The sequence below is a fragment of the Balaenoptera borealis genome (assembly GCF_965194805.1).
Source record: "Balaenoptera borealis genome assembly, chromosome: 1".
Lineage (NCBI taxonomy): Eukaryota > Metazoa > Chordata > Mammalia > Artiodactyla > Balaenopteridae > Balaenoptera > Balaenoptera borealis.
In genome coordinates this window covers 90,453,263-90,468,904 of record NC_138860.1, presented here as the reverse complement: position 1 = coordinate 90,468,904, position 15,642 = coordinate 90,453,263, and the positions used below count along the sequence as shown (strand labels likewise).

At 37.0% G+C, this 15,642-nt stretch overlaps 2 protein-coding genes across 2 annotated transcripts in view; one reads left to right on the top strand and one right to left on the bottom strand.

Annotated features, from left to right (window-relative positions):
- WDR3 (WD repeat domain 3) overlaps positions 1 to 202 on the top strand; it is a 60,530-nt gene extending 60,328 nt beyond the window's left edge. Inside the window, exon 27 of the mRNA XM_082369002.1 lies at positions 131 to 202. Coding sequence (XP_082225128.1) covers positions 131 to 187 — 57 coding nt within the window. The 3' untranslated portion in view covers positions 188 to 202. The remainder of the gene's footprint in view (positions 1 to 130) is intronic.
- Positions 1 to 15,642, bottom strand: part of SPAG17 (sperm associated antigen 17) — a 233,777-nt gene that overhangs the window by 12,212 nt on the left and 205,923 nt on the right. The window contains exons 45-48 of the mRNA XM_082369949.1: positions 7,992 to 8,176; positions 5,949 to 6,009; positions 3,069 to 3,213; positions 237 to 383 (exon numbers count right to left, since the gene is read on the bottom strand). Of these exons, the coding sequence (XP_082226075.1) occupies positions 244 to 383; positions 3,069 to 3,213; positions 5,949 to 6,009; positions 7,992 to 8,176 (531 nt within the window). The 3' untranslated portion in view covers positions 237 to 243. The remainder of the gene's footprint in view (positions 1 to 236; positions 384 to 3,068; positions 3,214 to 5,948; positions 6,010 to 7,991; positions 8,177 to 15,642) is intronic.

Below are 15,642 nucleotides of genomic sequence, written 5' to 3'. Positions count from 1 at the left end.
CAGCCTCAGTTTCCTTATTTATAAAGTGGGAAAAATATCTATCTTGTAGATAGTATGAGGATTAGATAGTTTATGACTATGAAGGGGTAGTTGTTATAATATTTAAAAACAAATATTTTCATTCCACCAGACTAAGTGGCTCATTGGTTGCTGGCTGTATGAAGATGGGAACAAATGCAAGGTCTAAGGCCTCAAGTTTGAATGGATGACAATCAAATTACAAATTTGTTACTTACCTAACACCTAATGTGGAGAAACTTTACGAGACATGAAGACTCCAAGTGCAGAGGAAGAAACTGTAGAAATCTTCTGGACCATAGGATTTTCTTTTCCCTGGGGAAAATCTTTTGGTCTCTTATCATAATTGCTGCTTGTTAAAACTGGTAAAATACCCATTAAGGACTATTATTTTCATGAACAAATGATTTGTATATGCAAACTCAGACAACATTTTAGAATTAGAATCTCTAGCACATTTAGCTCAATTTTAGGTATTTTCTGTCTAATGCAAATTCTACACACCAGGTTTAGGGGATGAAGGATGGCTATTGATCTCCTGTAATTTCTTCTGTTCCCCCTAGAGTATGTTTTCTGCTAAGGGTGACTGGCCTTTCTATAGGTGCCATCAATCACCATAACCAGGTCCCAGACCACATCAACATCCAGATTTCATGGTTTTTTGGTGGGGAGGGGCAGGGGGACAGGCCTTGGGAAATGGACTATGAACTATCATTGTTGTCATTGGAAGTAGAGTAAGGATTTAATAAAACTCTTTTCCCCTCTCTCTGTGCCTGACAGATGGTCTCTATAAGCAAGGAAATAGAAATTTTATTAACATAAATGCAAAATTATTTAATTGCTGTGATCAGCCACAGGGATTCAGTTAGTCTGGATCAGCATCTAATAACTTGTGTGAAGAGGATTTAAGAGGACTTGATTTAATTCCCAGAGTGGGGAAAATTGTTCCCAGTGAGGTCTTTCGTGACCACCCTGCTATAAACTGCAATCCTTAATACTCCCTATACTTCCTTTCCTACTTTACATTTTCTCCCTTGTACTTATCACCATTGTAGTCCATGTTTCACTTCTTTTGTCTACTGTCTGTCCTCCCACTGGAATGTTCAGTTTACATAAAGGCAGAAATTTGTGTCTCGTTCATTGCTGTATCCCCAATGCCTAGCACATTAGAAAAACTTATGATCTTTGAAAGAATGAACAAATGAATCCAACTCCATTTCTATCGAAATCAAGGTCATCTGACACAAGTTCCCCTAAATTTCTTTCACCTCAGAATGTCTGGATCCTTAGCCACCTTTGTTCTCTCCCTTGCCAAGACTAACACTTCAGCTCTGTTCTTGATTATTCTCTTGCCCTCTTTTGGATACTGCTGGTTCAGTCCTCTCATTCATATTTCTAATGTTTCTCTTCTGCTCTACCCTTTCCAGCCCACAAACACATTAAACTGAAAATCTCTCCTTTTCTCTGTTGCCTCCCTGAGGTACTCTCTCAGGTACCATATACTCTTGCTCTTTCCTTTAATAATAAATTGAAAATGTATCCATACTCAATATTTCTGCTTTCTTAACACCCAGCCATTCCTCACGTTCTGCAGTTTGGTTTTTGTCCCAACCAAATCTAGTGATTCTATTTAAATCCGAAGTCTCCTTGATATCTCTATAGCATCTTTCAACTGTGTCCATAGTTTCCTTGAAATTCTTTGAGATATTTCATGTTTTGCTAATTGCTTCTTCTGTCTCCACTGGCGCCTCTTTTTTTCTCCTGCTCCCTAAACAGACTCCAAATTTCTTCTCCTTCCCCATACCTTCTATCATCACCTCTGTAGCTGACACTTAAAATTATTATATCTCCAGCTCTGACTCCTCAATTGAGATCCACTCCTGAATCTCCATGTTTCATTACCTGAGCCCCAAACCTTTCAGGTGAACTCTTATGTCCTCTTACGTCCTTTTCTCAATGGGTCCCACCTTAGATTTTACAGTACCCCCTGGCAAATGTCTTTCATCCACGTCCCTCTTTCCCAACTATAGTTGCCACACTATAGTTCTTATCCTTACACTTGGCCTGTTGATGTAGCCTTCCAATGGTTCCTTGCATATCCAGTAGCTCTTCTCCTTCAGCATATCCTGTACAATAACACTGGATTCATTTTTATAAAGATATGCTGATTATATCACCCACTGGATCAGAATTTCAATGATTCACTGTTGCTTATATAATAAAGTCAAGCCAAGGATTCAAAATCTCCCATAACTTGATTCCAACCAACTTTCCCACTATATTACTAATCTCTCAACAAGTTGAACTCCCTGCTTCCCCTCCTGAACACCTGGAGACTTCCTATTGCTACACTTTTGTTCATCCTATTTTAAGTTTCCTTTCATCAAAAGTTTTTGCATTCTATAAGACCCAGCTCAAATATCAAATAGATATAACTGTAACACAAAGTAGTATATGATTCATGCTGTTGGAGTACAATATAGGAATCAAGTGTGAAAACTTTATTTCTGCTACCAGACTATGTAAGTCTTTTAGGATAGAGTCCAATTTTCATTTTTATATTTGATAAAATATTTCATACAGTACCTTGCATATAATACGTTCTCGATATCTGTATATTCTATCTGCAAGAGACACCAGTATGAAGGAATGTATTGTAATTCAGTGTATATCCATTCAACTTCTATAATAAGGTATCTCCTATCCCCCAACAAGATTACAAGTTGTTTTTTATTTTTATGACAAAGAATTGCTTTTTTAAAAAATTCTGATTGTCTGATACCCCATAGACGGCCAATAATATTGAGATTTATCCAACTTACAGTCACATGTACTATGTTAGCACTTTGCTAGATGCTTTCAAAGATGAATGAAGATACAAGTCTTTGTCCTAAGAAATTTAACTCTATGGTTTTAAAAATAGAATAAATGAAGCTACAGAGTGCAGATGTGAGGGGATTAGAAAATAGCATCTTGACTTCTGTATTCTCCTTGCTCAAATGTAATTTTTGCACTATATATGACCACTCAAATTGAACTTTAAAGGATATTTGCTTCCACAGGTAAGAACAGGACATCATGCTCAGTCATAATCTCTATATTGTGAAAGATGTGTGCTGATCCCTTGGCACCATCCTCTCCAACAGCCATGGCAAATAACTCCACTTTCAGTTCTGCCTGCAAACCAGCTGCCACCTATAAGACACAATGTAGCTTTAGAATCAGACATGTATGAGTTCAAATCTTGATTTTTAACATGACTGTGGGCAAGTTACTCAAACTCTCTAATCTTGTTTCCTCATCTATAAATTTGGCACAAATGAATATTGCTGTTCTAGCATTTAGAAGAATTACTTCATGGATTAGTTAGGTTGAATTCCATTGAGTAAGCGGGGCCCAGGAAAAATTGCTGAAGGAGAACATCAGGTGCTATTTAGGAAAAAGCATAAGGAAACTAAATGCCAGGATGCTGGAGGGCAAACTTTCATGATGTCTGTAACTGTGCTATTTCTTGAATATCAGTAGCAAGTTTCTATTTATTGTCATCCTTGTAGATAAAGATAAATTTAATCTAAGATAAATATGTTTCATCTTAAATTTAATCTAAGAGACTGGGTGAATCCCACAATTCCCCTGCCCTGCCCCTTGGTTTATAGTATTCCTAATGTAGGACCTGCAACGTGGCAAAGCCAGTAGAGGGAGACAGAATTAGTTTAAATGCCAAACTGCTTAGATCTGAAAGCTACATGGAAGAGGTTTGTACCAGCAAAAAAGAAACCTGATATATAAAGAAGAAGAAACACAGCAAGGAATAGGCTTCTTGCCTTGCTCCTTGAAAAGAACACTAGCCAGGAAAGAAAGAGTTGTTTATGTTTCTAAGCTGCCTCTCTAGGAGGTGGGTTAAAAAGCAGACTTGAGAACAGTTATCTGGAAAAAATAAATCAGAAGAAACTACCACATGGAAAGCAGTTAGGTACGAATGGAATTTTTTTTCTTCAATAGAGTTTTATAAATGATAGAATTGAAGAATGTTTCAGTTTTTTCAACAGTGTGCTTGTGAGCGTCTATCTGCACACTGGAGAGTATCCAACAGCTCTGTTCTGAGACCCGGGCCCTTAGCCCTCCAAGCCCAACAACCAGAGCAGGGCTGGGGAATGATGACATTCTGCACAAGGGCAGCTAGAGGACTGTTATCACACAGGTTTACCCAGGCTTGGGGTGCATTCATTCAGTGTTGGCAACGAACCAAGCTGAACAGTGGTGAGATTTAGATATGGAGAAGTCTAGAGGTTACATTCTTTGCCAGAGCCAAAACCTACTATCAAAAAGAAAAATAAATAAATAAATAACAAACAGTATAGAGTGAGCTTCAAAGAATACAAGCTGGGTTTTTAGTACGTATAAAGGTTCATCCAGCAGTCGTTTGGCTTTTGGCTAATCCCTACTTTAAATGAAAAAGATTTGCTAACTTCCCAGAACAGTGGGAGAAAAGCTTGCTTTAACTGTGTTTTTGCTTTATGTTGTGAAGATTCTGAAATTTTGACACAGTACAATGATGAATTGTTTCGGAGAGGTACTCATGAATTAGTGGATCTAATCCCAAAATGTATTTCTGTTTGGAAATTGCAGCCTGCATACTACAATTTTATATAGATCATAAGATACTGGAGCTGGAAGAGGGCTAAGAAATCATCAGTCTAAGCTGCTCCTTTTATAGACAAGGAAAGCAAGGTGCAGAGGATTAATTAACCAAAAACATCACTGAGCTGCTTGGTAGCATAGTCAGGACAAGAAGCCAACTTTCTTTGCACTATAGCCAACCGATGCTTCTGTGTCAACGTATAACAACTGTGGCTGCTTTAAGATCTTGGGATTCAGTGAGCACTGTGTGCTGCTTATGGGACTGAACGTCCTTGCTCAGAGTTCCCATGAGCCTTTGGGAATCTCTGGGAACTCCCATGAGTTCCCAGTCCCCATCTGTGACGAATGCTTCATGTATCTACCAGACTTCCTCACATCATCTGTCACTCAATCACACATCTCTCGAGTGCCCACCATGTGTCCTGCTCTGTAAGCTCCTTATGTGTCTCACTCATCTTTAACATCCCCTGTACCCTGGCACTATCACTGGCATATGAGAGGAACTCAAAGCTTGTCGACTGAAATGAAAGGTGTGTTAAAGCAGCAAGACGATATACTGACCAAGAAATAAAAGTTAAGATTGAAAGTGTGATTTTATTATCTTTTGAGACAACCTTTTGTTTATAACATACTACACTTCTGAAATTCTAATTTGAAGTAAGTGGCAGTATACACATTTTATACTAAACACCCTATTTGGGGGAATGTATCAAATAAAATCAGAACAGGTTGACATTTTAAAATTTGTATTTTCAGAGATTTTTGGAGAAATGAGACAGATGGTGACTTTAAATATACTACTATTTCTTAATATGTTATTAAATAATATTCTCTGACAAATACCAAGAGAACAAACCAGATTTACATAAAATCTAAACAATGAAATATTTGTTTTTCAAGTGAGTTTTCACTTTGCAGAAGGATTTGTCACAGGATATCTTTAGGTAATCAGTTTACCAAGTGCATGTTAAATCGTATTTATGTTTTAAAAGGTATTTTCAGACAATTGTATAGAACTGCAGTATTGGGACAAGTGAAGTGAACTTCAGAAATGGTTCCATAGCTGGAAGTTTAACTCTGTTTACCAACAGATCTGTTCATGGTTGTTACATGAAGTAAGTGACATCAAGCCAGATGTCGAACTTTTGTTTATGATACTAGAAAAAGTAGACTTAAACATGGTTTAAACTGAAACAGGTAGAACGACTTAAACATCACTTGACTGGAAACATATATATATTTGTATGCACACACATGGACACACACAACAGATAGCACATAGGACTTACAGGGCCAGGTTTGTAAGTCACTTTCAGTCCTGTGCTGGGTGGGGGCTGCTTCACCCTAAACCTACCAGGAAAAAAGATGGGAATAAATTGATGCCATAATGAAAAACATGAGCACGAATGAACTGGGAAGTAATAAAATCAGGAAGGTGTTAATATTCCCTACACAGGAGCAAGGGGTCCAGACTAGTAGAAAAACAACCTAATATCCAGTTGGAAAAAGAATCTGGGGCCTGTTTCACAACTGCCTTTCCAACAGTTTTCATCGGCGTCAAACTGACTCCAACCTGAGTTTCAACCCTTTGTTATCGGATGCTGACGAGCAGCTCGGGTCTGGGCAGAAGGTGGCGAAGGTTTGGCTGGCGCGTGCACTTCCGCGTAGCTGCCAGCGTGAACACACATACTGACTGCCAGGTCATTAAGCTGAAGAATAAAGGCTCCTTTGGAAAGCAGCGGAGCATGGGAGACAGTCTTTCTCTGCCGTGGTATGGGGTTTGCAAGTTTGGGGAGAAGAGAAACAGAAAAGGCTCAGAAAATGTTGGTTAACTTGAAAAGCCCGGTGCTCACACGTGGTGCCTATTGATCTCTTCCTCTTCCTGTGGTTTGTGGGTTCTGCCTGAAGGTTAAAGACCTGGAGTAAATTAAAATGCCAAGGGAAGCCTACCTCCATCGACCCCACTCCCTCTACCAGCCACTTTGCTGTCTGCCCTGTGGTGGCTGAGTTGAACAAGCTGAGGATTGAAATCTATAAAACTAAAATTCTGTACTGGACACACAGGGTCTGCATGGGTGGTTTTAATTCGTTTGAGGTTGACTCTCCATTTCTCCCCACCCACTTTGTGGCAACAACCTAAAAAAACAATAATGTCTGATCTGGCGGCTTGGGTCCCTCAACAGGTTGTTTGTGAGGAAGTAAATGTGATTCCTGAAGTTGAGAATTCACCTCAATTAAATGGGACGGTGATCTTTTCAATCAATCAGATGCTCCTGTAGCTTTGCTCCATCTGACTTCCAATCCTGAATTTAGAATCACAAACATTCTCAAACTTGCTACTGACCCTGAGAATAACTCCGCACTTGAAATAAACATGTATCCCATTTTTATGGGGGAAAAAACTCGAAATAATCCTGAAGCTTAATTCAAAATAGTATAGAGGAGATTTTGTGATTGGGAGTTGTCTTGGCATAGAAACATGGTATATTGACCCAGTGGGAAGGACTGATCTCCCACAAGAAGCAGTGACCACAGCTGTGTTGATAAAGCAAGGTGCTCCAATGAGCTGGTACTCAGGAGATCTGAGATCTACCCTTGCTGTAGCCTACAAGACCTTAAAACAAGTTACTCAGTTTGTTCCTTTATATAATAGTCTCTAAGGTTCTACACACTCTAAAATTCTATTGGTTTTGATCTGAAAATGAAGGGCTAAGGTGACTTTCTTGTAACTTAATGCCAGATACAGTATAGTTCCTATTTGGAGTACAGGCTGTGAGTTAAGGTACTTGTTTATAATTCCAAGTCACATCATCAGAGTCAAAACGACCCTGATGAGTAAGGGTTAATTTTTTTTTCCTTTTTGCCTCAATTATGCAGAATTAATGTAATTAAAATCATGTTTAGATCACAAAGTGCCAACCAATGTTAGCTGGTATTATAGTTGGTGGTAGATTTGAGAAATAGACTTTCAAGTTTTGTGCATTAGTTATTGTTTTGTGTATTAGTTATTGTAACACTTGTACAACTTCCCTTTCATTTTTTGCTAGTACAGATCAGGTCTTGAGGTGCTTCTAACCAAAGTATGGATAAAAATTAATGGAAAGGCAATGAAATACCTACTCTATAGTTGAGGCTTGGTAAGTACTAATATTTTGAATAATGAATGAATGGATGAATTAGTGAGTAAATGATTGAATGAATGATGTTAAGATTCAAGAGTTCAGGTGTAATTACAATTCAGTTCAATAAACATTCACTGATGTTGGCAACCAAAGAAAAGTCACAGAGTAGGGGAAGGTGATCTGAGCATACACTTGGAGCCTTGGCCTCACCTGCAGAAGTCCACTCCAACATTCTTGAGCTTTACAGTGGTTGCATAGGTGTGTCCTTCTTCGAGCACTCCAAACGTCACTGAGGGTGGGAGAAGATGGAATCCAAAGGGGGATGAATTTACATTATTAATGGCAGCAGATGCAACAGAGGATGTTTTCACTCTTCCTCCAACAGAATCTTGCACCTTGCATTGAGAAAAAAAGCAATAAAGCATAACAAAATGGTTCTATTTTGCATTCCCAAGATAATAAAAAGACTCTGACCCAACACATCCCCCGACTAGACCATGCAGCAAAGCATGCAAGAAGCTTACCCCGCCCTCCAGCCAGCCTACAGCCACTGCACAAGGCAAGGCCTTGCAGCCAACCAAGCCAAAGCCAGCTTTGCCCCCAGCATGCCCACAGTAGTAGGACCTACCACAAAAGAAAGGCACCTGCAGCCCACATAAGGGCACCCCTTGACTACACAGCTCTGGTGACCAGAGGGGAGCATGTTGCTGGGCCCATGGGACATCTCCTACATGAGGCTACTTCTCCAAGATTGGGCAATGTAACCATTATTAGAAATAAACACAGAGAACTGGGAAAAATGAGGAGACAGAAGAATATGTTCCAAACAAAGGAACAACACATAACCTCAGAAAAAGAACTAAACAAAGTGGAGGTAAGCAATCCAGCCAATAAAGAGTCAAGATAATGATCATAAAGATGCTCACTAAACTCAGGAGAAGAATGAATGAATATGGTGAAAATTTCAATAAAAAGTTAGAAAAATGAAAAACCAGAGCTGAAGAATACAATAAGTGAAATAAAAACTGCACTAGAAGGAATCAACAGTAGATTAGATGATACAGAGGAATCGATCAGCAATGGATCAGAGGAATGGATCAGACAGTAGTAAAAAATCACCTAAACTGAACAGAAAAAAGAAAAAACAATTTAAAAAAATGAAGACAGTTTAAGAGACCTCTGGGACAATATCAAGCATACTAACATTTGCAAATAGGGGACCCAGATGGAGAGAGAAAGGGGCAGAGAATTTACTTGAAGAAATAATAGCTGAAAACTTCCCTAACCTGGGAAAGAAAAGAGACATTCAGGTCCAGGAAGCATAGAGAGTCCCAAACAGAATTAACTCAAAAATGTCCACACCATGACACATTAAATGAAATTAAAATGGCAAAAATTAAAGATAAAGAGAGAATGTTAAAGAAGCAAGAGAATAGCAACTAGTTATGTACAAGAGAATACCATAAGGCCATCAGCTGACTTTTCAGCAGAAATTGTGCAGACTAGAAGGGAGTGGCATGATATATTCAAAGTGATGAAAGGGAAAAACATACAACCAAGAATATTCTACCTGTTAAGGTTACCATGCATGTTTGAAAGAGAGATAAACAGTTTTACAGACAAACAAAAGCTAAGACAGTTCAGCGCCACTAAACTGGCTTTACAAGAAATGCTAAAGGGACTTCTCTAAACAGAAAAGAAAAGGCCACAACTAGACATACAAAAATTATGCAAGGAAAAATTTCACTGGTAAAGGCAAACTACTACAGTAAAGGTAGTAGATCAACCACTTATAAAGCCAGCAGGACAGAAGGTCAAAGGACAAATGCATAAAATTATATATATCCACAATGAGTAGTTAAGGGATACTCAAAACAAAAAGATGTAAAATATGACATCAAAAACAATAAATGTGTGTGGGGGGAAGATGAAGAGTTGTTAGAATTTATTCAAACTTAGGAGATTATCAACTTAAAATAATCATACACATGATTATATGTTGTTATATATGAACCTCATGATAGCCACAAACCAAAAACCTGTAATAGATACACACACAAAAAAGAGAAAGGAATCCAAACATGACACTAAAGATAGTAATCAAATCACAAGGGAAGAGTCTAAAAGAAGAAGGAACAAAAAAGAACTACAAAAACATGAAAACAATTAACAAAGGTCTATAAGTACATACCTATCAATAATTACTTTAATGTAAATGGTCTAAATGCTCCAATCAAAAGACAGAGAGTGGCTTAATGGATAAAAATCAAGACCCATATATATGTTGCTTACAAGAGACTCACTTCATATCTAAAGACACACACAGACTGAAAGTGAAGGGATGGGAAAAGGCATTCCATGTAACTGAAAACAAAAAGAAAGCCCAGGTAGCAATACTTATATCAGAAAAAGTAGATATTAAAACAAAGACTGTAACAAGAGACACAGAAGGACATTATATAATGATGAAGGGATCAATCCAACAAGAAGATATAACAATTGTAAATACATATGAACACAACATAGGAGCACCTAAATACATAAACAAATATTAACAGACATAAAGGGAGAAATTCACAGTTACATAATAATATATAATAATAGTAGGCAACTTTAATACCCCACTTACATCAATGGACAGATCATCCAGACAGAAAATCAATAAGGAAACACTGGCCTATATGACAAGTTATAGTGGATGGACTTAATAGATACATACAGAACATTTCATCCCTGAACAGCAGAATACACATTCTTTTAAAGTGTACATGGAACATTCTCCAGGATAGATCACATAATAGGCCACAAAACAAGTCTTAATGAAATTGAGAATACTGAAATCATATCAAGCATCTTTTCCAACCACAACACTATGAGATTAGAAATCAACTACCAGGAAAAAACTGCAGAAAGCACAAACATGTAGAGGCTAAACAACATGCTACTAAACAACCAATGGATCACTGCAGAAATCAAACAGGAAAAAATACCTAAAGACAGATAACAACCACACAATGATCCAAACCTATGGGACACAGCAAAAGCTGTTCTAAGAGGGAAGTTTATAGCAATACAAGCTTAACTCAGGAAATAAGAAAAATTTCAAATAAACAACCTAACCTTACATCTAAAGGAATTAGAAAGAGAAGAATAAACAAAACCCAAAGTTAGGAGAAGGAAAGAAATAATAAAGATGAGAATGGAAATAAGTGAAATATAGACCAAAAAACCAATACAAAGACCAATGAAACTAAGAGCTAGTTCTTTGAAAAGATAAACAAAACAAGCCTTTAGCCAGACTCATCAAGAAAAGAGAGAGAGAGAGAGCCCAAATAAATAAATTCAGAAATGAAAGAGAAGTTACAACCAACACCACAGAAATAAAAAGGACCATGAGAGATTACTACAAACAATTATATGCTAATAAAATGGACAACCTAGAAGAAATGGATAAATTTCTAGAAACATAATCTCCTAAGACTGAATTAAGAAGAAATAAAAAATATGAACAGATTGATTACCAGTAATGAAACTTAATCAGTAATTTTAAAAATCCCAACAAAAGTGCAGGATCAGATGGCTTCACAGTTGAATTCTACCACACATTTAAAGAAGAGGTAGCACCTATCATTCTCAAACTGTTCCAGAAAGTTGAAGAGGAAGGAATGCTTCTGAACTCATTCTATGAGGCTGGCATAAATCTGATGCCAGAACCAGACAAAGATACCACAAAAAGAAAATTATATATCAATATCACTGATAAACATAGATATAAAAATCTTCAATAAAGTATTAGGAAACCATATTCAGAAATACATTAAAACACTCAAACATCATGATCAAGTGGTATATCAAATTATATGATCATCTCAAAAGATGCAAAAAAGCTTTTGGCAAAATTCAACATCTACGTTTATGATAAAAACTCTTAACAGAGTGAGTATAGAGGCAACATGCCTCAACATAATAAAGGCCATATATAACAAGCCCACAGTTAACATCATACTCAATGATAAAAAGCTGAAAGTATTTCCTCTAAGATCAGGAACAAGAAAAGGATGCCCACTCCTGCCACTTTGATTCAACATAGTACTGGAAGTTTTAGCCACAGCAATCAGACAAGAAAACAAAATAAAAGGACTCCAAATTGGAATGGAAGCAGTTAAACTGTCATTATTTGCAGATGACATGATACTATATATAAAGAATCCTAAAGATGTTACCAAAAAACTATTAGAACTTGGTAATGATCCATATCTTAATAAAAATTTGAGTTACATGAGTATATGCATTTATCAAAACTTAGCAAATACATGCTTAAAATTTGTGCACTTTATTGTATGTATGTATATTATATATCAAAGGAAAAATATAAACAAATATTGAACTCTACTTAGTGATATGTATGTTAGAATATTTAGGGATAAATGTAGTAATCTCTGCAACTTACTTTGAAGTGCACCCAAAACAAGATGGATTAATGGATAGATATAAGGATAGATATGTGATAAAGCAAGTATAATAAAATGTTACTGGTATAATCTAGAAAAAATCACGCACTAATAGGACTGATAACTTAATTCAGTGAAGTTGAATGTTACAAAATTAATATACAGATATCTGTATCTGTTGCATTTTTACACACTAATAATTAACTATCAGAAAGAGAAATTAAGTAAACAATCCCATTTACAATTGCATCAAAAAGAATAAAATACCTAGGAATAAATGTAAACAAAGAGGTAAAAGACTTGTACTCTGAAAACTATAAGGCACTGACAAAAGAAATTGAAGATGACACAAATAAATGGAAAAATATACTGTAGTCATGGATTGAAAGAATATTGTTAAAATGACCATATTATCCAAGGCAATCTACAGATTTGATGCAATCCCAATCAAAATACCAAAGGCAATTTTCACAGAACCAGATCAAATATAACTAGATGATTTAATTCTAAAATTTGTATGGAAACACAAAAGCAATCTTGAGAAAGAACAGAGCTGGAGGTATCATGCTCTCTGATTTCAAACTACACTACAAAGCTATGGTAATCAAAACAGTATGGTACTGGCATAAAAAGAGACACATAGATCAATGGAACAGAATAGAGAGCTCAGAAATAAACCCATGCTTTTATGGTTAGTCAATCTATGACTAAGGAGGCAAGAATTACAATGGGAAAAAGATAGCCTTTTCAATAAATGGTGTTGGGAAAACAGGACAGCTCCACGCAAAATAATCAAACTGGACTACTTTCTCACACCATATACAAAAATACTCAAAATGTATTCAATACTTAAATGTAAGACCCGAAACCATAAAACTAGAATAAAACATAAGCAATACGCTCTTTGCCGTCAATCTTAGTAACTTTTTTTGGATCTGTTTCCTCACACAAGGGAAACAAAAGCAAAAATAAACAAATGAGACTACATCAAACTAAAAAACTTTTTGCACCATGAAGGAAACTATCAATAAAATGAAAAGACAGAATACTGAATGGGAAAAGATATTTGCAAACAATATATCTGATAAGGGGTTAATAACCAAAATATACAAAAAACTCAAACAGCTTAACATCAAAAAACCAAACAACCCAATTAAAAAATGGTCAGAGGACCTGAGTAAGATTTTTATCAAAGACATAAAGATGGCCAACAGACAACATGAACAGATGCTTAGCATAAAAACATACAAAAAACTCAAAACAACTCAACATCAAAAAGCCAAACAACCCAATTAAAAACTGGCCACAGGACCTCAATAGACTTTTTTCAAAGAAGACATACAGATGGCCAACAGACACATGAAAAGATGCTCAGCAGTAACTAATCAGCAGGTAAATGCCAATCAAAACCACAGTGAGATACTGCCTCACACCTGTCAGAATGGCTATCATTGAAAAGACAACAAATAACAAGTGTTGGCGAGGATGTGGAGAAAAGGAAACCCTCAGGCACTGTTGATGGGATTGTAAATTGTTGTAGCCATTATGGAAAACAGTATGAAAGGTCCTCAAAAAATTAACAGAAACTACCATATGATCCAGCAATTTCATTTCTGGGTATTTACCTGAATAAAACAAAAATACTAATTAGAAAGAATATATCCACACCAATATTCATTGCAGAATTGTTTACAATAGCTGATGTATGGAAGCAACCTATATGTCTAAATGTCCATTGATAGATGAACGGATAAAGAGGATGTGATATATGTGTGTGTGTGTGTGTGTGTGTGTGTGTGTATGTGTATACAGAATATTATTCAGCCATAAAAAAAGAAATCTTGTCATTTGCAACAACATGGATGGATCTAGAGGGAATTATACTAAGTGAAATAATTTTATAAAAAGGCAATACTGTATGATCTCACTTATATGTGGAGTCTAAAAAACAAAACAATCAAAACGAAAACAGACTCATAGATACAGAGGACAAATGGGTGGTTGCCAGAAGGGAAGGGATTGGGGGGGACGAAATAGGTGAAGGGGATTAAGAGGTACAAACATCCAGTTATAGAATAAATAAGGCACAAGGATGTAATATAAGGAATATAGTCAATAATACTGTACTAACTTTGTATGGGACAGACTTATGGTGGTGATCATTTCATAATGTATGCAAATGTCAAATCTCTATGTACACCTGAAACTAACATAATATTGTATGTCAACTATATTTCAATTTTAAGAAAAGGCTCTGTCACCAGAAAAAAATAACTGCTTGGTTGGGAGAGGAAATGAACATTTATCGTCTATGTAATCCTTACCACAGCACTGTAAGGAAGTATTTTAGGCTTTGTTTTAAGGATAAAGAAGCTCAAGTTCAGAGAATTGAAAGACAGATAACTTGCTCAAGTGTTAAGTGGCAAAGTTTCAAACTCAAGTTTGCCTGATTCTAAAGTTTGTACTCTTTCTTCTGTGCCAGTGATGATCAAACTTTAGCTCCCATCAGAATCACCTGGAGAACTGGTTAAGACACCAACTGCTGACTCCACTCCCAGAGTTTCTCCATTAGTAAGTCTGGGATGGGGTGGAGTTGAGAGTAGGTAGGTGGGGAGGGGAAGTGTCTACAAAGATAAAGAAAACCTGCTCTGGAGAGGAGCACAGTCTACAGAGGACTCCTTAAGACACAAATTGCTGACTCCAACCCCAGAGTGTCTCCATCAGTACATCTGGGATGGGGCCCATGAATTTGCATTTATAACAAGTTCTCAGGTGTTGCCAATGCTGCCAGTCAGGTAATCATGCTTTGAGAACCATTGCCCTATGCTGTTATTTCCTGACCTCACCTGGGAGCCTGTTAAAACTGCAGAATCTCGGGCCCCACACCAGAGCCAATAAGTTGGAATCTATATTTTAACTAAGTCCCCAAATAACTCACGTGCACATTAAAGTTTGAGAAGCACTTCTATCACATGTCACTTATATACATTGCAATACCTTCTCTGATGTAATGAACACAGTGTGCCATGAAATTTCTAAAGGATAACTACCAAAACTTGATTGGTGGGCTCAAGGAAACCTTTACAACAGAACTGAGATGGAATCTTAATCTTAGAGGCTCTGAGGAAGGAGCTTGGTGCTTTTAAAGAGCTAAGAGAAGTCCACAACGGGTGAAGTGTAGTGAGTTTGAGACAAGGTGAGGATAGAGAAGCAAATGGAGCCATGCCTTGGAGTCATGCTAGGTCATCTGGATTTTATCCTAAGAGTCACGAGAAGGGTGCCCAATGATCCCCTCAGCCAACAGTGTGCTGGTAAACTGGCTCTCAGAAAAGAGCCTTTATCAGTAGCATTTGTCGATTTCTATGGCATAAGAACTCCCAGCATGGCTGACTGCAAGCTAGTGATGGTTT